At 39.1% G+C, this 22013-nt stretch overlaps 1 protein-coding gene across 1 annotated transcript in view; it reads left to right on the top strand.

Annotated features, from left to right (window-relative positions):
* The window catches only part of ITPKB (inositol-trisphosphate 3-kinase B), a 166170-nt gene extending 148884 nt beyond the window's left edge, over window positions 1-17286 (top strand). Inside the window, exons 6-8 of the mRNA XM_051993420.1 lie at window positions 1215-1316; window positions 4904-4975; window positions 13220-17286. Coding sequence (XP_051849380.1) covers window positions 1215-1316; window positions 4904-4975; window positions 13220-13435 — 390 coding nt within the window. The 3' untranslated portion in view covers window positions 13436-17286. The remainder of the gene's footprint in view (window positions 1-1214; window positions 1317-4903; window positions 4976-13219) is intronic.
* The last annotated feature ends 4727 nt before the right edge of the window (window positions 17287-22013 follow it).

The following is a 22013-nucleotide window of genomic DNA, read 5'->3' as shown; positions in this document are numbered from 1 at the left end:
TGCTTAGAAGCTGTTTAGCCTTCTTAAACCAATCTAATTTTTTAAGCCTTTGGACAGCCTGGGAATTATATTTTTGTCCCATTCCCTGCCTCTTTTTTTTCCTTTTCCTTTTTTTTTTCCTTTTGTCCTTTCCAAACAAATCGGTTTCTTCCTTTACCTTCTCCTCTTGGACAGGATGTTCTTCCGATCCCTGTCCATTGTCCTGTTATGGGAACAGATGGGATCCTCCTCTATGCCAGAATCGCATTGATTTAGAGAGAAACAAACTGTTTATCTTAGGACTCCCTCTCCACGTCATGGAAGCGACTGGGTGGCTCAGTGGATAGAGAGCTAGGCCTGGAATCAGGAAAGTCTGAACTCAAATCTGGCCTCAGACACTAACTAGTGACGTTGGTCACTTAACCTCAGTTTGTCTTAATCCCCTGGAGAAGGAAATGGCAAACTACTCCGATATCTTTGCCAAGAAAACCCCATGTCTAACATGAAAGATCAAATACGAATGAGCGACTGAACAACTCCACTCCACTGTCTAGGAAACACACTCCACAGATCAGCCTTAGTACCATTTGAGCAAGACTTCCCTCTGCCTTTTTTTGCTCATACCTTCCTCCCTAGATTTTTGATGCTGTTCCAGTGCCCATTTCCCTGTTCCAGAAGTGACCTAGCTAAGAGTTGATGTTCTGTGATGAGAAACTACTCAAGAAGCACCCTTATTAACTCTTCACATGAAAAGAGTAAAAGCCCAGTGAGTGAAGGAGTGAAGGAGACTTCATGAGCCACTAGCAGAGCAATGAGCCGTGTGGCTTAAGTGCAAACTAGTCCCCTTGGGTTAGTTGGTTGGTTGGGGAGCTGAGTTGGTTAGAGAAAGGATTATTTTGTAGCATTGTTTTTCAGGAGAATCCAAAAGGAAAGGTCTTAAATCCCTGAAGAAAGCCAAGTTTAACTTTTTTCTGCCTCTATATAAGAGCCACAGGAAGACTGAGCATTTTTCCTCTTATATTGAGGGAGAAAAAGTGAGTGTCACTTCTGAATTTCCCTGCCACAGGTTAAGGCATCTATTCCTTTACAAAGCTCACCCCAGTGTCTCCAGAAGCCAACTTTCCTAGCGAGGTCCCAGAATAAAAGCACTTTTGCTATCCTATGTACCATTTTACTGTGTTATGTACCGATGACTTCATGCCTTAATGAGGAGGGGGTATTGATCTGCTTTTCAGAAGGAAGATGGCTCTGTGAACCGAGACTTCAAGAAGACCAAAACAAAGGAGCAAGTTACTGAAGCTTTCAGAGAATTCACTAAGGGAAACCGTAACATCCTGGTGAGTAGCATCCATCAGGGCTTCTCTTCCTGTAGGCTCCTTGAGGACAAGAACTGTATTGATTGTTTTTCTTTATAGCCTCGGTGCCTCACAGAGTGCCTGAATATCAGCAGGAATCTGCTCAGCTCAGGGTCTTAATATTCATATTAGGAAAATAAAATGAGTCCTGCTCAGTGGACAGATACACTTATATTGTGTAATCTATTGTGCTTTTCTCCCTGAAGTCCGTTGAAGTCCTTATTGTTTTAGAACATAGATTTTAGCTCTAGAGTAGATCATCTAACTAACCCTCTTTGTCTTGCTAAAAAGAAACTGAGGTCCTGGAAAGTGACTTGCCTAATAAGGTTAAGCAAACTGGAAGAATCCATGGCTTATAGATTTAGAACATTTCATTTTAAAGCTGAGTTAGTATTTGTTGTGAGATGGCTCTGGAGGGGAAAGTGAGGCAGGTGACCTTGCACAGCACAAATCCAATTCGATTGCTACCATGACATCCCCTCTCTGATGTCATGGTCCTCTTGGAGAATGAAGAAAATAAATAAGAAGATAAATAACATAATTAATATTATATATTATATTATATATTAAATATATTTATATATTATATATAATATGCATCGTATTATATATGATAAATATATATTTATATATTGCATATAATATAATATGTATTATATTATATATAACAAATATATATTAAATATAGAAAGAAAAAAGAAAATAAACAACAGAAACAAATCCTATGGACTTCTGTGTATTCCTGACTTCTTCCTTTTTCCTTTAGTCAGTGGGTGTAAAGGGAGTATATCCAGAAAGAAAAAAAAAACAAAACAAATGTGAAGCAAGAGGCATGGATGATTCAGGATTAATTAGGTTTTTTTTTTTTTTCATTTTCTACTGCCAGAAAAGGCAACACTCAGAACCAGGCAGAGCACCAAGCCAAAAGTCAGAATGATCTGAGTTCAAGTTTGGCTGTAGACACTCAATAGTTGTGTGACTCTGGCAAGACATTTAATCCCTTTTTGTCTCAGTTCCTCATCTGTAAAATGGGAGCTCAATAGAAAAGGAAAAGCCAAACTCTCTAGTATCTTTGCCAAGAAAACTCCACGGACAGCTCCAAGGGGTCATGAAGAGACGAGCACTACTGAACAACATATATGAATATATATATATGTGTGCGTGTACACATACCTATACAATTCAGAAAAACTTTTAAGTGTCATATAAGTGTCACATCTGATGACATGAATATATAAACATGTGTGTACAGGTACATACATGTATATTATATATTTTATCATGTATTATGTATACAAGTTTCTCACAAAAACTTTCAAGGATCAAATAAGTGTCCCTTTTTTTAGCTATACACACAAAGATACACACATATCATATGTATAACATGATATATGTATGTGTTTATATAAGCTAACATACGTACAGACATATTACTCAGAAAAATTTTAAAGCACCATATGTTGCCTTTTATACATACACATTACATGTAAAACATTATATATGTATGCATTTATGTTCAAGCTAATATGTATGTATACACAGATTGCTCAGAAAAACTTTAAAACAACTTTTATATATACACACATATTACATATATATCATTATGTATTTTTGCATTTATGTACAAGCTAATATGTACGTACATATTGCTCAGAAAAACTTTAAACTGTCATGTGTCACCTTTTATACATATACACCTAAATACACACATATCACCTGTATATTATTATGCATGTATGCATTTATGTACAAGCTAGTCTGTATGTACACACATATTGCTCAGAAAACTTTAAAGTGCCTTAAGTGCTCCCTTTTATACACACACACATATTATGTGTGCATACATTTATGTACAAGATGATTTGATTTGCCCAACAATCTTGGGAGGTAAGTGCTGTTATTATCCCCATTTTACAGATGAGGAAACTTTTGAGATTGAGGAAACCCATCCACAGTCACTGATCTAGGAAGGATCTGAGGCAAGATAAGCATCCAGGTCTTGTTGAGGCAATTGTGCTGTAGTGGATAGCAGGCTGGATTTAGAATTGAGAAGACGAGTTCAAAACCTGCATCGGCCCATTACTGGATGGGGAAACCTGGGCAAGTCTGAGACTTAGTCTCCTCATCTATAAAATAGATAAAATAACAGAGTTAGGTGTTAGGATCAAATAAGTCAAGGATGTGAGGTGCTTTAAAACTCTTAAAGGTGTAATGTAAAATCAGCTATTATTACTATTCCTGGCTCTAGAGTCTAGTGTTCTGTCTACTAGAACGCCTCTGGGATTCTCTGCAGTCAAAGAACCTGGATCCAAACTTGATTAAGATCTGCTTTACCTTGAACAAGACCCTCCGGGTCTGTCTCCTCCCTTGCAGGACGAGCAGGGTGGACCATTGGCCTCTGAGGCCCTTTTCCGCCCTCGTTCCACGAGCCATTGATTTGGACCTGGCTGAAGTCTTGGCCACTGGTGTCTTGTGGGGAGCTCCCTGTCCCCTTTTTGCTCTAAAGCCACCCTTGGCCCTGCCGGCTGGTACCAGGGCAGGCAACAAAATTTGCTTTGACTCCTGCCTGACCTGCATTGTCTCAGCTCCTTTTCCAACAGCTCCTGGGTTGTCCGGGGAGCAGTGGTTCTGCTTCTTAGCAATGTCAGCTCAGAGAGCCGGGGCTTCCCCCCCTGCTGCCCCAGTGGTGTGACTCAATGGGGTTTATTCTTGGTTTTGTAAACTCCCCGGAGCCTCCGGCCCAGGTCCCCTGCCAAGTTGCGTCACTGTGTACAGATGGGCATCAAGTAACTTTGCCCAAGTGTGTGACAGCATCCCACAACGAACCTGTTGTCCTGAGTGCATTAGACCAACGAACTTGGCCAGTGTTTTCCAGGGGGCTGAGGCAGTGGGGCTGGCTTGGGATGAGGTGGGTCATCAGGACCCCATCTCACCTCATCAAGGAACCAAATGCCGATGGCAGGAGTGCGGGTCGTGATGCTCTTCGTCCCTTTGCCTCCCTTTTGGAAGTGGGGCATTGAGCTGTTTTCCACATTGAGTTTTAAAGATTTAACTGGATAAAACATGCAGACATTTCAGAGTGAATGAAGCATGACTTAATACGTGGTGGAAGGTAAAATGTGATGAAGAGGGAGCAGCACTAGTATCCTCTTGTTCCCAAGAAAGTGGAGGAAAAGCCCCTCACCAATCGGTCCCAAAGACCCATCAGCAAATTATTTAACAACTCCGATTCTCAGTTTCCCCAACTGTAAAATGAACTGTGTAGACTAGATCAGGGAATCACAATCTTTCTACGTGCTACCACCTAGACTTCTTTGGCAGTCTGGTGGAACCTCTCTTCAAAATGTTTTTAATGCATAACATAAAATTTACAAAGGAAACCAGTTAAATTAAAGTGAAGAGAGAGTTTTTGTTTTCCCCATCCATTTTCTTGACCTCCTGAGATCCCCTTTCCAGGTTAAAAAGTAAAAGTCCCCCTTCTATTCCAAAATGATATGATTCTACTGAATTTTATGAGTTTTGAAACTCCTCGAGGACACTCAACAACTTGTGTGTTTTTCTGCTTCCAGATTTGTTACCGGGACCGACTGAAAGATATTCGTGCCACCTTAGAAATCTCACCGTTCTTCAAGTGCCATGAGGTGGGTAGACTGCCCTTTTAGTCTTTTGTGAAAAAAGCTAAAGCACCAGTACTTCTTAAGTAAATGAAATCAGTTGTTCTTATGAGCATCTCTCTCTCTCTCTCTCTCTCTCTCTCTCTCTCTCTCTCTCTCTCTCTCTCTCTATTTCTCTCTCTCTTTTTGTTTCTCTGTCTCTTCCCCCCGCTCTCTCTGTCTCTTTTTTTCCCCTCTCTCTTCCTCTGTCTCTCTTTCTTCTTTTTTCTTTTTGGTGTGACAATCAGAGTTGAGTGACTTGTTCAGGAACACACAGCTAATAAATGTCTGAGGCCACATTTGAACTCAGTTCCTCTTGACTCAACACTCTTTTCACTGCGTCACCTAGCTGCCCCTCTTTGTTTCCTTGTTCTTTTTTTTAAGTATGAATACAGCCATAATCGAACTATTAAGTCCTAGAACCTTCTTGACATATTCAGACCAGGCCCCATATGATGTCAAGCTCTCAGGCTCCGGGTACTAAACAAGTGCTTGAGAAATTAAATCATTTCTCCTTTCTTCTTTTCTCTCCTCTCAATTTTTAGCTTTGTTAAGAATGTGTAGATAAAGCCTGTTTCACATAACCTAGGCTTTTTTCCTTTGGGACTTAGGTTAAGATATTTCCTGAGCTTTTATTTTGAATCATGAGAGATTCCCCAGAATTAGGTAAGGACTTTGGAGACCTTGAAGAAAATAGGAGGGATTCAGGCCAGTTCTAATGGTCCTGTGATAGAAAGAGCCATTTGCACCCAGAGAAAGAGAAAGAGACTATGGGTACTGAGCGTGGTTTGAAACATAGTAATTTTACTTTTATGTTGTTGTTTACTTGCATTTTGTTTCTTTCTCATTTTTTTCCTTTTTGATCTGATTTTTCTTGTGCAGCATGATAACTGTGAAAATACTTGGTGTCTAGGAGAGGGGGTGGGAGGAAAGAAAAGGAAATTGGAACACAAGGTTTTGCAAGGGTGAATGTTGAAAACTATCTATGCATATATTTTGAAAATAAAGAACTTTTAAAAAAAGAAAGAAAAAAAAGTGGGAGGGGCAGCTAGGTGGCTAGAACACCAGCCCTGGAATCAGGAGGATTTTATTGTATCTTTAAGTCACTTAACCCCAATTGCCTCAAAAATTTTTTTAAAAAAAGAAAGGTAAGTCGTTCCCTTCAGGAACCCCTGCCAGAGCAGACACGTTCTCAAAGAAGGGGCATTCCAACCCTCTTAAAAACTAGAGACCAGAATGACTGGAATTAGCCTGAAAAGCCCCCATGATGGCAAGGAGCCCAGAAAAACTGAAGAAGCAATACTTATCTGGGCAAAGAGGCAAGTCCCAGGGAGTGAAGTCCCAGGCGCCAAGAGACCCGGGGTGTTCCTTCCTTTCCCCCACAAGCTCACCCTGAGGAATGTAGACAGCCTGGCTTGCTTCAGGGAGCTACAACTGCTGCTTACGTTAGCTTGACTGGCTGGGAGTGGTGGTGGTCAGAGCTGCAGAACAGTAAAAGAGACCAGATCCTGGCTGCATCATCCCCAGGTCCTGAGATTGTGAATCTCTGACCCCACTTTATTCTTGGTTAGCCACTTTTGGCATGAGAGCTGAAGATGAGGCAGCCTGTTACAATGGATTGTGAAAGGGAGAACCCAAGTTCAGATAGTGACTGCTGCTTGTTACCTGGGTCAGGTCACCTCCTGTTTCTGGACCTCAGTTTCCCTATCTGTGCCTTTTGCCTCTTTTTGTCTGGTGCATAGTAGGCATTTAATAAATGTTGTTTAATTGATCCTAGGGAAGACTTGTGATTCAGTCTCCCAGAGCCAAGCTGCTATATTTTCCCTTGGGGCACCTTTCTTCAGGTAACCTGGGAGGTACAGGTGTAGATATCCCTCAGGCCAACATTGCACCTGAGTCATCACTCTCTCCACCAGTGAGGAGAGCCTTGTGCAAAAGCATCAGGCGGAACCCAGTCTACATTGGTAATATGAGAGGGTTGGACTAAAGTCTCTTTCACTTTTGTACCCTCCAAATCTCCTTCCAACCTGCTTTTTCTACCCTTCACAAATACTAACTATGCCCATGAATGATGGGAACCTGGACAGAAGCGCCCAGTAATTACAGTTTTCAGCATTTTTTTTTTTTTTTTTGCTGAGGCAATTGGAGTTAAGTGACTTGCCCAGGATCATACAGCTAGGATGTGTTAAGTGTCTAAGGTCAGATTTGAACTCAGGGCCTCCTGACTTTAGGGCTGGTGCTCACTATACCACCTAACTGCCCCATCAGTATTCATTTTTATAAGACTTTGAATTCCAGTTTTTTCCCCTTCTTTCCTCCCTTCCTGCCTTCATCCCTAAGACAGCCAAGCAATCTGATATAGGTTATACTTGTATAATTATTTAAAACATATTTGTCACGCTATGAAAGAAAAATCAGAACAAAGGGGTAAAAAACATGAGAAAGAAAAAAAAACAAGAAAAAGATGAAAATAATATGCTTTAACACACATTCAATCTCCATAGTTCTTCCTCTGGACACAGATAGTATTTTCTATTCCAAGTTAGAATTGCCTTTGGATCACTGCGTTTCTGAGAACTTAGTCTGTTATAGTCGATTATTACGGTGTTATTGTTCTCCTGGTTCTGCTCACCTCATTCAGCATCAGGTCATGTAAATCTTTCCAGATTTTTCTGACATCCATCTGCTCATCATTTTTTATAGAATAGTAACATTCCATTCCATTCCTATACCGTAACTCATTCAGCCATTCCCCAATTGATGGGCGTCCACCCAAGCTGTGAGCATTTCTATGAATAGTTTAGCTTGGGGGCTTTGGGATCCAGACTTGGGCTCCCACTGACCTTAGGTCTCAGCAGCCCAGGGGTGAGGTCAGGACTGCAGAATTCTTTCTTGTTCCTGGGTCCCTTCTTCACTGGAGCCATTCAGAATTTCCCAGATCTTTGCCACCTCCAGAAGGGTCCGGCCGGCAGGAATGTTTTTATGTTGTGGGCGGTCTTTTCTTTCTCCATCACCCACAGCCATAGCTTCTGATAAGATGCTAAAAGGTCACCATTCATTCTTCCTGGCTGAAGCTCTCCATCCTTTGCCTTTCCAGATCATACCTCCTAGAAAACAGTTATCTGTTCTGTCCCCTTCCTCTTCCCCTCAGAAAAAAAAATCTCTACAAAGCAACAGTCCGCTGGACCTGCTCTCTGGCTGCCCTCCACCCCACCTCATTCCTCAAATCCATCCATGAGTTAGGCAGCCAGGCCCCTGAGGGGTGGGGGCAGAGGGGAGAGGGAGAGGAGGAGAGACTTACAGAACTAGGAATTCCCAGCTCAGTCTGCTGGAAATGTCCCTTGGCAGAATTTCCCAAGCAGACCAAAAAATGCAGACCCTGGCTGTGCCCCCAGCTTAGCTAGTCTGGAATTATCTCCTGGAACAAGTGAATCTGTTCAGGGTAGACTCCAGAGGCTCTCCCTGCCCTTTCCATTAGCTCTTCAGACTCAACGCCAACCATCTTGTACCAGCATTGCCAACCTGGTGCTTTCTATGGCAGTCTTCCCCTTCTTTCCCTCCACATCTGTTAGTTTGTTTCTGAGACAATGAGTGAGGCTGCCCATTGGCCCTTCTCTTCCTCAGGAGTCTGAATCCTGTGGGGAATGGGGGAAGAGATCTCTCCAGTTTGAGATGAATGTCTTCCCTTCCTTTCCCCAGCTGAGAAAGCTGGGAAGATACTTGGATGATTTCCCCCATGGGATTCTGTCCTTTGGAAGCTGTAAGGTGTATCATAGGTGAACCCATAAGATTCCTTCCAGTCTGAATCTATTTTCTTTTTAATGTATTAAAGCTTTTTATTTACAAAACATATGCATGGGTAATTTTTCAACATTGATCTTTGCAAAGCCTTCTGTTCCAAATTATCCCCTCCTTCCCCCCACCCCCTCTCCTAGATGGCAGGCAGTCCAATACATGTTAAATAAGTTAAAATATATGTTAAATCCAATATATGTATACATATTTATACAGTTAGTCTAAATCTATTTTCTATAAAAAGAGTGGAAGGAGCTCGTAAGCAAGTCCCTGCCCCTGGGTTTTTGTCCAGTATCTCACGTTATTTCTCAGTATTATCATCATTATTCTAACAATAACCATTATGAATAGCTAATAATAACAGCTGACATTTATATAATGCTTACTGTATGCCAGACACTATGCTGAGCACTTTATAATGATTATCTCATTTGATACTTACAATAAGGGGCAGGTGGGTTGCTCAGTGGATAGAGCACCAGGGTTGGAGAACCTGAATTCAAATTTGCTCTCAGACTCTTGACACTTACTAGTTGTGTGACCCAGAACAAGTCATTTAACTCCATCATCTTGCCAAAAAAAGAAAAAAAAAAGATACAATAATCCTGGGAGGTAGGTCCTAGTATTTCTCCATTTTACAGATGAGGAAATTGAGGGTGTGGTGGTGAGTGGGTGTGAGCTCCCTACCAAGTACCACAAGAGGAGGTGAAATAGTTTGGCTTTGTAATAATGGGCCCGAAATATTCCCTAAGCAGATAAGGAAACTGAGGCCCAGAGAGACAGGTAGAAAACCTCTCACTTACAAATCAGTGAGATTTCCCATTTCACCCACTTAGTAAGTCTCAGCGGTCAGATTCACATCCTATCCAGGCTGAAAGTCTCGAAGAATGGGGCCCAGAGCATTTCCAATTCCCTTTTCCTCCCCTTCTCCCTGACCTCAGGGGTCTGGATTTCCCTTCCTGGGTCTACCTTGGAGAAGAGCATTTCGGGTAATTCCTTCCAGATTCCACACTCGAGAGGGCCTCTGGAATGTGCATGGGTACAGCTCAGGGGCTTAGGAAATGCTGATTTGCTTCTGGAGCAGTTGATGGCCTTTTATTTTAAATGCATTCCTGCACCACTGGGCAACTCACTTGGGGACAGGATTGGGGTGAAGAGGGCAAAGCTGGTGGGACCAGAATTGGGGAAGGGGAAGAAAAAAACAAAGAACCTCCTCCAGTCCCCTCAGTTTTGCCTCAGTGGCTGAGCATCGGGGAAACCTCCAACTTCACCCTCCCTCATGGGATTTCTCAGGAGGGGGGTGAGGGTAAGGGCTGCCCAATGGCACAAGGTCCCAAACACAGCCCTAGGGGAATGTAGTCCTGCTGACACAAGTGAGGGGGGCAGGTGCCAAAAATAAAGCAAAGTGTGTAGGGGGGGGAACGGGACGGGAATGAAACCTAATCCGCCAGAGCCATCCTGGGCCTGGCCAATGTGGATAAATGCCATTGTGCAGTTCCCAGTGGGGGAGAAATAGGAGGAGATGATGAGGGAGGGAAATGCTTTTTAATTCCTTCTTTAAAATTATCCGACCTTTGGGAGTTTAAGAGCTTTTATGGCATGCACTGAGCTTTGCAGTAGCTTGGAGATTTGTGTGTGTGTGTGTGTGTGTGTGTGTGTGTGTGTGTGTAAAATACTCTTCTTCCCCACTTCTCCTGCTTCCTCCCACCTGACCCAAACCTGGAGTTATTTATACAGCAAGGCTAGGTTACACTTATTTTTAAGCCCCCAAATTATCAGTACAGTCCTCCCCTGGAAGAGAATATTTCCAGGTTTCTTTCCCCTTTACTTACCCAAAGCAATGGATCTCAAATCCTGTGAGATGCTCTCCAGCTAAGTCCCGTTTCCCCCCCATCCCTGTCTCTGTCCCTGCCTTGTCATAGTGAAACTCTTGTACATATGTCCTGGGATGGGGAGCAGGGTGCAGCTGTAAATTGTGAGCTATGAGATGATTGAAGGGCCCTCACATTATTTTGCTTGGCCCTCAAAGGGCTGGCCTCCCTCCTACAATGGTATTTGATATTTCAGTCTTTGAAACCTACTCTCTGTCCTACTGTCTCTATTGTATTTTATATCCCCTCTTTTTCTATCCCTCCAGATCCATCCCTTCTTTCTTACATCATTGGTACTCTTCTAATGGTTGATTTCATCTTCCAGAGGATGAACCAATTAAGTGTTAGGGAAAGCAAAGATGAAAAGCTATTTCTGAAGCTCCACTCAAGAAGCTTCCATTTTATAGGGAGATGCAGCAGGTCCATATTAAATTACAAATCAAATAAGCATATGCAAAAATATGTATGTGTATATATATATATAAAAGATACATTAAATTAATGTATTATTATATTATATAAATTATATATATTTATATAATTATAATTTTATATTTATATATAATGATTATATAAATTAAATACATATTTATGTAAATACAAATACATAAAAATAAAAACAAAAAATAAATTAAATAAATACTTTAAATAATTAATATATGTATAACAATATACATATTATAATATAACATATTATATATAACAATATAATTTATATATTATATATCATATATAAAACAATATATGGATTATTGCATATTATAATACAATGTCATATATAATACAATATAATATATAATATATACAATTATACATATAAAACACAAATATATTTTGTATATACAAATACATACAATATAATATAATACAATACAATATTTACAATATTATAATACAAAATTGTATATTGTACAATGTAATGCAATATATTGTGTTATATAATATATAATACAATATAATATAACATTATACAATATACAATAATAAAATGAAATAATTTGGAGAGGGTGATACTTGTACCTGAGTGAATCAGGAAAGGTCTCAGGAGATGGCATTTGAGCTGAGTTTTGAAGTCCAATAGGTTTCTAAGAGATGCAAATGAAGTCAGAGAAAAAAATTCTAGGTGTGAAGAATAACTTGTGGAAGCATGGAGTATGGAGTGTTGGGTGTGGATTGGTAAGAAGGCCAGTTTGGATCGGTTGTAGAATGTATGAAGGAAAATAATGCATAATAAGACCAGATAGGTAGATTGTAGACAGAGTGTGAAGGACTTACATTTTAATCCAGAGACAATAGGAAACCACTTCAGATAATTTCTATGTCATATATATATTTTGCTGAGGCAATTGAGGTTAAGAGACTTGCCCAGGGTCACACAGCTAGGACGCGTTAAGTATCTGAGACCACATTTGAATTCAGGCTCTCCTGACTTCAGGACTGATGCTCTATCCACTGCGCCACCTAGCTGCCCCTCATATATGCTTTTAAAGCAGCCGACCTTTTTTTTTTTTTTAATTTATTTTTATTTTTTTAATCCTATTGATTGGTAGAAAACCTGGAACTTTTTTTGTAAGCTTTCCCCATAAGTCTTCTGAGTAAGAATATTGCACGGTTAGCTGGGGTGAGTGACTGAGAGAAGGCAGAATTAATATCTGAGCTTTTTAAGAAAGTCAGGTCACTGAAAAGTTTCACTGAGGTGGAAATGGTTTACAAGACAGGCAATTCATGCATCTCCTTCTTGTCATCGCATAGACAATGTAGCACGTATCTCAGAACAAAGGGCCATTGTGGATTTATTGGAAGGACTTTGGAGGTCAGGTGGTCGGACTCCCGCTCGGCGCAGACATCACAGATAGGTAGTCAGTCTTCCACGAGCTGAGAACGAAGGCTAGTGACGGGGAAATCCGCTAGTGCATTTAGTTTCATGAGGAAGTCCATTTCATTTTCAGCTAACTCTTAGTTCTTAAGAAATCCTCCCTCCCTCCCTCCCGCCAACCCACTTTTCAACCCATTACTCTCCAAAGTTATTCAGAGCAAGCTTAATCGCTCTTCCACATGGCATCCCACCAGATATTTGAAATTAGGAAGCCAGCTGTCATGTCCATTGGAGTCTTTTCCTTTCTGAGACAAACATCCCCTGCTTTTCCCTCACACGGCATGGGATGGAGTCAGCCTTAGGCACCCATCATTTGAAGAATGAGTCAGAAGTGAGTAGAGGGACTAACTTTGCGACTGAGTAAAGCAGAGAGTACAGGACTACAGCTTCCTTCATTCTGAAAACCAGGTGGCCTTTAACCCAAGGTCTCTTTTTTATTTTATTTTGTTTTTTATGGTGGTGGTGGTGGTGGTACAACCATAGCATACTGTTGACTCATGTTGAACCTTGCAATTCACTAAAGCTAGTGAAGATAAGAATGTTAAAAACGTGATACATCTCAATGTTCCCTTCATGAGCCCTAAGAATTAAGCTCCTGATAAAAAGGAGAGTCCTCAGGGGAACACACACACAAAAAAAAATGTCAATGAGTGTGGGTTTTATTTCTCTCTTTCTTTCTCCCTTCTGCAGGTCATTGGCAGCTCTCTGCTCTTCATCCATGACAAAAAAGAGCAAGCCAAAGTATGGATGATTGACTTTGGAAAAACCACACCCCTTCCGGAAGGACAGACCCTTCAGCACAACATCCCTTGGCAGGAAGGAAATCGAGAAGATGGTTACCTCTCAGGACTGGACAATCTCATTGACATCTTAACAGAAATGTCTCAGAGCGAGGCCCTCCCCTGAGAACCATTTTCCCCCCTCCTCCTCACTCTCAGTTTTCTCTCCCCTGCTATCTGGATTCTAGAACTGACTCCCAAACTGCACTATAAGACACTTTCTAGAGGAGGAGGAGAAGAGAGAGAGACATAGAGCGAGATACACACACACACCCAGAGAGAAAGAGAGACAGAGTTTTCTAAGCTTTCTCTTGTACGTGAGTTTGTGTTTGGAGCTTGGGCTGTTGTTTTTGTTTCGTTTCCTTGTAAATAGAATTCTATACTAGAACAACAACAACAACAACAACAACAACAACAACAAAAGTCCAGGTTGAGGTTTGAGTTCCTGTAGAAAAGGATCCATTTGGTTTCTAAGGGGTAGGGGAGAAGGGGACTGACTAGTCCCATGATCCTTACAAAGCATCTTTTAGCTTGTCCCAGCCAGATTAATGCAAGCTTTGAATACTACATGTTATCCTTCACACCATCCTCCAGACCAACGTGTTCTTTCATTCTTGCTAAAGGGAAAAATCAGTGCAGAAATCCCCGCTTTTGTAAGAGAGGATACTCTTTGCCCTACAGAGACAGACTAAATCCATCAGCAGCCACTCTATGGAGGGAGCCCCCTGCAAAAGTAACGGCAAAGAATCAAGCTTGTCTGTGGAGACTTGCTTCCATCTAGTGGCTATTTTGAGTAATACTTGCCCTTCCAAGCAGTCTGTGTATTGCTCTGGGAATCTCGTGTAACAGACTTTCAGAATTTTTTTACAGTGACAACCACTTTTAAGAACCTGGAATAAACAACCTTAGGGTCTCTGGAAGACTTAGAGCAGATCCTCTGATCCCACCTCCAGTTTGAAATGTAATCCTTGGGGAAGTGGATTCATAGTATTTCTGGGTTCAGTGACAATATTTTTTGGGGAAGAATAGTTCTTTCTATCCCATGTTGGAAATTCCACATAATTCTCCCAAAATCCCCATAGCCAGATCTTACTTCTGATCTGTTTTTCTAATGTAGACCAATTTGTCCATCCCTCCTAAGGCAGTCTGGTGACTTGAGGGGTTCACCATATTGGTGTCAAACTTAATGTGGACACCCTTCAGCTTTTTAGCTCTTCAATAAGCATATTTCTAGAAGGAAACAGGGCCAACTGTTCAATCAATATTGAACACAACCTTTCAAGACATTTAATTTTCCTTCCTCCCAAACTTCCTTCCTTTTTGTGATCTTCTCTGTCTCCATCTCTAAGTTAATCCTCCATGAAGCTGAAACATGGGAGTTGGAGTTGCTTGGCTGGAATATTTGTGGGGAGAAAAAGCTTCATGTGGAGACTCTTCAGCCCATGGAAAAATATCAGGACGTTCTCAGAAAATTTTTGGCTGACAGAGGAGGCCTTGAGTCTCCATTCCTTCAGGTTCTCTGTCTTTCATACTTCCCATTCCAAACCCTTCCTTTTCTCCAACTGCAGTCAGCACCATCTACCACATATGCAGGAGGTTATTTAACTAAGCACCCTAAATTTTAGAGTCTGAAACTGATATTTGAGGAGATTTGTGGAAGGTGTTTTGCATAGAGGAATCACAGTTATCTTTTTATTATTATTGTCACTTTTTCCAGAGAGAGAGAGAGAGAGAGAGAGAGAGAGAGAGAGAGAGAGAGAGGAGGAAAATGAGGGCTCACTATCTCTAGTGTGTTCAGCATTGGGTTTCTGTGATGGAAATTGTCTAGGTTGAGAGATTCCTGAATCTGGAAGTTGTCTGATGATTTATCATCTTCCCCTACTCACCAGGATCCTTTAGGAGAAGATGGGCCTTTGACATCTTCTATATGGACATATGTATATTTATCTTTTCCTAACTGGGAAGTTATCAGGAGGTAGCTTGTTAGAATGACTAGAAGAGGGACAATGTGGAGATGTCCAAGGGGACCTATAAAAAGATTTTAAACTTTTATAGATTTTGTTGAACAGAGGTGAACTCATGGATAACTAACTCATCACCTCCCTTCTGCCCCAGCAAAGAAAAACCCTATGATATGCATGTCAACTGCTGTAGTTTACAGGAGGTTCTAAGAGCCAAGAACAGCTTTTGGTCTTATTAGGAATTTTTAATGGGGATTCTGGGCAATTCTTGGCTGAGATAGCTAGTAAGTGAGGTTCCAAAGAGGAAATCACTCAATCAACAAATAATTGTTAATGCTTGTTCCTCCCACACAGCTATAGTAAAGGCTCATTAATTCAATCCTTACTAACCTAGAATTCCTGTTAAATCAGATGTGGGCTGGGCTAAAGTTTACTTTTATATTATATAGGAAAGAAAAGGTTTGGTTGGCAAATTAATAGTTTAAACAAAATCTAAGGAGATATTGATATTTAACACACTTAAGAATAGGGTTTGGGCTTTATTTTTGTTTTGTTTTCTTGTAAATAGAATTATATGCTAAAACAACTATAACAAAAAAGATCTAAATTCAGGTTTGAGTCCTTGTAGAAAAGAATACATTTGGTTTTAAAGGGATAAGGGAAATGATGAATGGCCCTGTGGTCCTCAAAGCATCTTTTAGCTTATCCCAGCCAGATTAATGCAAGTTTTTGAATACTATTTTTTATTCTCCACTTCAAAAATTTCAGCAGCCTCAAGTAAGTGTAGATTATGTGCTAGAAAAAAACTTTTTTTTGGTGAGGCAGTTTGGGGTTAAGTTGCTTTCACAGCATCACACAGCTGGTAAATGTTAAGTGTCTGAGATTAGATGTAAACTCAAGTCCTCCAGATTTCAGGACAGGTGTTCTATTTATGAAATTTCTTAAAAGTTACTCCTTAAAGCAGGTCCTTCAGGATCTCTCCTTGGCTGTGCCTCATCAGCCATGAGTTTGGGTCCTTGAAAAGAGCAAAACTTAATTTCTTTCAAATTATCCTATAGTTGAGATTTTTCATTGTTGAGACTGGTTCTCCACCCAACGCCCAGTTCCTTTTCTCCCTAATCCAAATTGCTGAGGTTTATACTGGTTTTCTAAGTTTCAGATTCATACTTTACCCTCCTTCCTTTTTAAAAATCATCACATCCCCTTTTTTACCAGTCTTTCATGCTGCAAAGGAGCCCTAGAATGGAAAATCCAGAAAAATTTCTTTCCTCTCCTCACAGACTTCAGTGCCTAATTACAGTCTCCTAATTAAGGTCTTTGACATCTAGGGACAGCAGGAAATATTGCTAAGTTGTATGTATGTATGCTATTCCCTTGCCATTTTTTTTCCTTTAATAAGACTATAGCAGATAAGACAAATCTTACCTTTCTAAATTATATGAGATTCAGTACTAATTTGTCCGCACTATTGAGCTTTTATCCAAGTTTTATCCCTAGCTGCTTTAGGTGGATTTGCCCCTAGTGTCATGGAAGAAATTTTTAAATTATATTTATTTTGTGTTGGGTTTTTTTTTTTAATTGCACAAAACACTAAGTTCATGTAAGTTTGTTTGGGTTTTTTTTTAAGCTTTTTATTCTTTCTAAACTTACTTTCTCAGCTTTTTTGGAAAGGGCTTGGAAGTAACCTTCATGCATTTTTGTCAAGTTCTCTTTTCCTGTTTTTTTGGCTGTATTTAGCATTGCTTCTCTCTAGACATGGTTAGCCTCCACATGTATATAAACCAGGCCTTAGCTTTATGAGTTTCACAAAAAAAAAAAAACAGGTTGTTCATTCCCAATGTTGGTGCCTTCTCTTTTGGCCAAGAGCCCTCGTGCCACAAAGGTCTCTCCTTGTTCCTGCCACCCTCTGCCTGGTCCTTAGATAAAAATGCAAATTTTCCTAAAACACCAGCACATAGTGCCTGTATGAAAAGCAACCTGTAACTTTCTAAATAAAGGTATATGGAAAGAGTTGAAAGAGTCTCTCTGGTGTGTCTCTTTTGTAAAGGAAACTGGTGTGTTGTTTGTGTGGGGGTAGGTGATTTGTAGAGATAAGTCTAATTCTCTGACTTTATGAGAACTGAGGCCTGATTTGTCCAAGACCACAAAGCGAGTAAGTGATATATCCCCAATTCATATTTATATTTTCTGACTTCAAAGCCTGTTTTTTTTCACCACTCTAGTTCCTTGACTGTCTCTGGTGATGGTGATAAACCTGATTTGTATTATTAAAATCTGAACAATTTAGATATAACAAATCTTTTTGAAGCTAATATTTTCTAGTGATTTTTCCACAAAACTTTAGAAAACTGTTTATGCTATTGAGTAGAGAAATGCAAATTAAAATAACTCTGAGGTACCATCTCAGATATACTAGTATGACAGGAAAGGAAAATAATAAATGTTGGAGGGCATGTGGGAAAATTGGAACCTAGTGCACTGTTGGTGGAATTGTGAACTGATCCAGCTGTTTGGAACTATGCCCAAAGGATTATAAAACTATATAAACTCTTTAATCCAGACATAGGTCTGTATCCTAATGAGATAAAAAATGTGGAGGAAGGACCTATTAGTACAAAAATGTTTATAGCAGCTCCTTTTATGGTGACCAAGAATTAGGGATTTAGAGGATGTTCATCAATTGGGGAATGACTGAACAAATTGTGTTAAATGATTATGATGCAATATTATTGCACTATAAGAAATAATGAGCAGTCTGATTTCAGAAAAATCTTTGAAGAATTATATGAACAGATGCAGAACGAAGTGAGCAGAACCAGGAGAACATTATACACAGTAATACCTATATTGTATCATGAGCAACTGTGGATGACTTACTTAGCTCTTTTCAGCAATAAAATGATCCAAAGGACTGATGATGAAAAATGCTATCTGTCTCCAGAGGAAGAACTGATGGCATCTGAGTACAGGCCAAAGCTTACTATTTTTCGTTTATTTCCCTTTCATTTTTTTGTGTTTTGAGTTTTCTTCCAAAATTATTCATATGAAAATGTTTTACATGATTACACATATGTAAGATATATCAAATAGCTTATCATCTCAGGGAAGGGAAGAGGGAAGGATAGAATTTGGAACACAAAACTTAAAACTGTTTTTCATGTAATTGGGGGAAATGTAATTAAAATTGTTTTTACATGTAATTGGAGGAAATAAAATGTTATTAAAATTAGTATTTAAAATTGATAGGAATAATATATAACTTGGAGAAGACCTGAGAGATTAGCTTATTCAAAGTTTGCTGCCCTTTTAACAAAGAAACCATGACTTCAGAAAGATTTATCCACCTGTTCAAAGTCACACAGCAAGGAGCATAGCCAGAATCAGTTTGATACTTCAGCATGGTGTTCTTTCCAGTATCCCACAGCCCTAAGGAACAAACTTGTCTGATTCTTCATTCTCACCACTTTTTTTTTTAAAGAAATTACACTTTTACTCTGAATTTAAGCAAATGCCGAAATAAAATGAGCATTTCTCCATTCAATGTAGAAAAGGAAAGGACTATACATGAAACTGAATCTCCTTACCACTTTCCCAAGTATTCTCTGCCAAAGGAAGTAACAAGTGAAAATATGGTTAAAAGGCAAGCAGCAGAAAACCCCAGTTAGTACATTAGATATTTACCATCTGTCTCTGTATTGTGCTTCACATTTCTATCCTGGATTCCTTGTCTTCACTTCTGTACTCCAGGTTTCCCTTTAAAGTGGGAATTCAGTGTCACCTGTGGCTCTTGGTCCTCAAAAATCATAGGCTCTCACTGACATTGCTCCAATCTTAGGAGCTGATCCCAAAGGATTATTATTACTCTCCTTAGCTTTGTTCTTATCCTTGAAAATCTACTTAAGGAATCTTAAATATGATTCCTCTTTATGTTTTCTTTAAAAGTAATAGGATCACAACTGCAAATAAGCACTCAATATTCTATATAGATATTAGCTATGAAAGTCTTTATTTCATCTGCCACAGAAAGTGTATGACATAAAAGAACTTATAGAAAAGACCTCATGAACAAATACAAAAAACATTCAAAGGATATGAACAGTTCCTTATTAAAGGAGGAAATCCAAGCCATCAACAATCATATTTTGTTTAAATAATAGCTTTTAATTTTTGTTTTTCTTCCTGGATTATTTTTACCTTCTGAATCCAATTCTTCCTGTGCAACAAGAGAACTATTCGGTTCTGAACACATATATTATATCTAGGATATACTGTGACATATTTAACATGTATAGGACTGCTTGCCATCTGGGGGAGAGGGTAAAGGGAAGGAGAGGGAAAAGTCAGAACAGAAGTGAGTGCAAGGGATAATGTTGTAAAAAAAATTACCAGGCATGGGTTCTGTCAATAAAAAGTTATAATTATTAAAAAAAATAATAATAGCTTTTATTTTCAAAATACATGCAGAGCCAATTGAGGTTAAATGAATTGCCCAGGGTCACACAGCTAGGAAGTATAAACCATCTGAGGCCAGATTTGAACTCAGGTCCTCTGACTTCAGGGCTGGTGCTCTATCCACTGCACCATCTAGCTGTCCCACAAAGATAGTTTTCAACATTCACTCCTTTTTTTTTTATTCATTCATTCATTCATTCATTCATTCATTCATTCATTTATTTATTTATTTGTTTGTTTGTTTGTTTGTTTGTTTATTTATTTATATAACTTTTTATTGACAGAATCCATGCCAGGGTAATTTTTTTACAACATTATCCCTTGCACTCACTTCTGTTCCGATTTTTCCCCTCCCTCCCTCCACCCCCTCCCCTAGATGGCAAGCAGTTCTATATATGTTAAATATGTTGCAGTATATCCTAGATACAATATATGTTTGCAGAACCGAACAGTTCTCTTTCAACATTCACTCTTGCAAAACCTTGTGTTCAAATTTTTTCTTCCTCCCTTCCCTCCACCCTTTCTCCTAGACAGCAGGTAATCCAATATATGTTAAACAAGTGCAATTCTTCTAAACATATTTCCACATTTACATGCTGCAGAAGAAAAATCAAATCAAAAAGGGAAAAATGAGGAAAAACAAAAATCAAGCAAGCAAACAACAAAAAAAGGTGAAAAGACTATGTTGTGATTTGTATTCAGTCCCCATACTCCTCTTTCTGGATGCAGATGGCTCTCTTCATCTTAAGTCCATTGGAACTGGCCTGAATCACCTCCTTGAACAACCATGTTTGAAAAACTTGCCAATAGTAATAATAGAAAAATTCAAAATAAAGTGACTTTGAGATTCTCTCTTATACCCCATTATCATCACTATTATTCAACATCGTACTAGAAATGTTGACTTTAGCAATAAGAAAAAGAAATGAAAGAAATTAGAATAGGCAATGAAGAAATAAAATTATCACTCTTTGCAGATGACATAATGATATAGTTAGAGAATCCTAGAAAATCATCCAAAAACCTACTGGAAACATTTAACAGCTTTAGTTTGCTAAAGTTGCAGGATATAAAATAAACCGACACAAATCATCAGCATTTCTATATATTACTGACAAAACCCATCAGCCAAGAGATAGAAAGAGAAATTCCATTTAAAATGACTGTAAACTAAATAAAATATTTGAGTCTACCTGCCAAGACAAACCCGAGAACTATATGAACACAATTATAAAATAATTTTCATATAAATAAAGTCAGATATAAGCAATTGGAAAGATACCAATATAATAAAAATGAAAATTCTGCCTAAATTGATCTACTTGTTCCGTGCCATACCAATCAAACTGCCAAAAAATTGTTTTATAAAACTAGAAAAAATAATAACAAAATTCATCTGCAAGAACAAAAAGTCAAGAATATCAAGGGAATTAATGAAAAAAAAATACAAAGGATGGCAGCTTAGCAATACCAGACAAAACTATATTATAAAGCAGCAGTCATCAAAGCTATTTGGTACTGGCTTAGAAATAGAGTAATGGATCAGTGGAATAGCTTAGATACATATGAAACAATAATTAAAGTCTATAGTAACAAAGAAAGGAAAGGGACCTGTATATGCCAAAATGTTTGTGGCAGCCCTGTTTGTAGTGGCTAGAAGCTGGAAAATGAAAGTATGTCCATCAATTGGAGAATGGTTGAGTAAATTGTGGTATATGAATGTTATGGAATATTATTGTTCTGTAAGGAATGACCAGCAGGATGAATACAGAGAGGACTGGCGAGACTTACATGAACTGATGCTGAGTGAAATGAGCAGGACCAGGAGATCATTATAGACCTCAACAACGATACTGTTTGAGAATGTATTCTGATGGAAGTGGATCTCTTCGATAAAGAGAGCCTTAATTGATCAAAGATGGACAGAAGCAGCTACACCCAGAGAAAGAACACTGGGAAATGAATATAAACTGCTTGCATTTTTGTTTTTCTTCCCGGGTTATTTCTACCTTCTGAATTCAATTCTCCCTGTGCAACAAGAAAACTGTTCGGTTCTGCACACATATATTGTATCCAGGATATACTGTAACCTATTCAACATGTAAAGGACTGCTTGCCATCTGGGGGAAGGGGTGGAGGGAGGGAGGGGAAAAATCAGAATAGAAATGAATGCAAAGGATAATGCTGTAAAAAATTACCCTGGCATGCGTTCTATCAATAAAAAGATATTTTAAAAAAAGTCTATAGTAACTTAGTATTTAATAAATTCCCAAGCTCCAGCTTCTGGAATAA

Source organism: Antechinus flavipes, chromosome 4 (assembly GCF_016432865.1).
Source record: "Antechinus flavipes isolate AdamAnt ecotype Samford, QLD, Australia chromosome 4, AdamAnt_v2, whole genome shotgun sequence".
Taxonomy (NCBI): Eukaryota; Metazoa; Chordata; class Mammalia; order Dasyuromorphia; family Dasyuridae; genus Antechinus; species Antechinus flavipes.
Note: the sequence above shows the minus strand (reverse complement) of the source record. Positions and strands in the feature narration are given on the sequence as shown.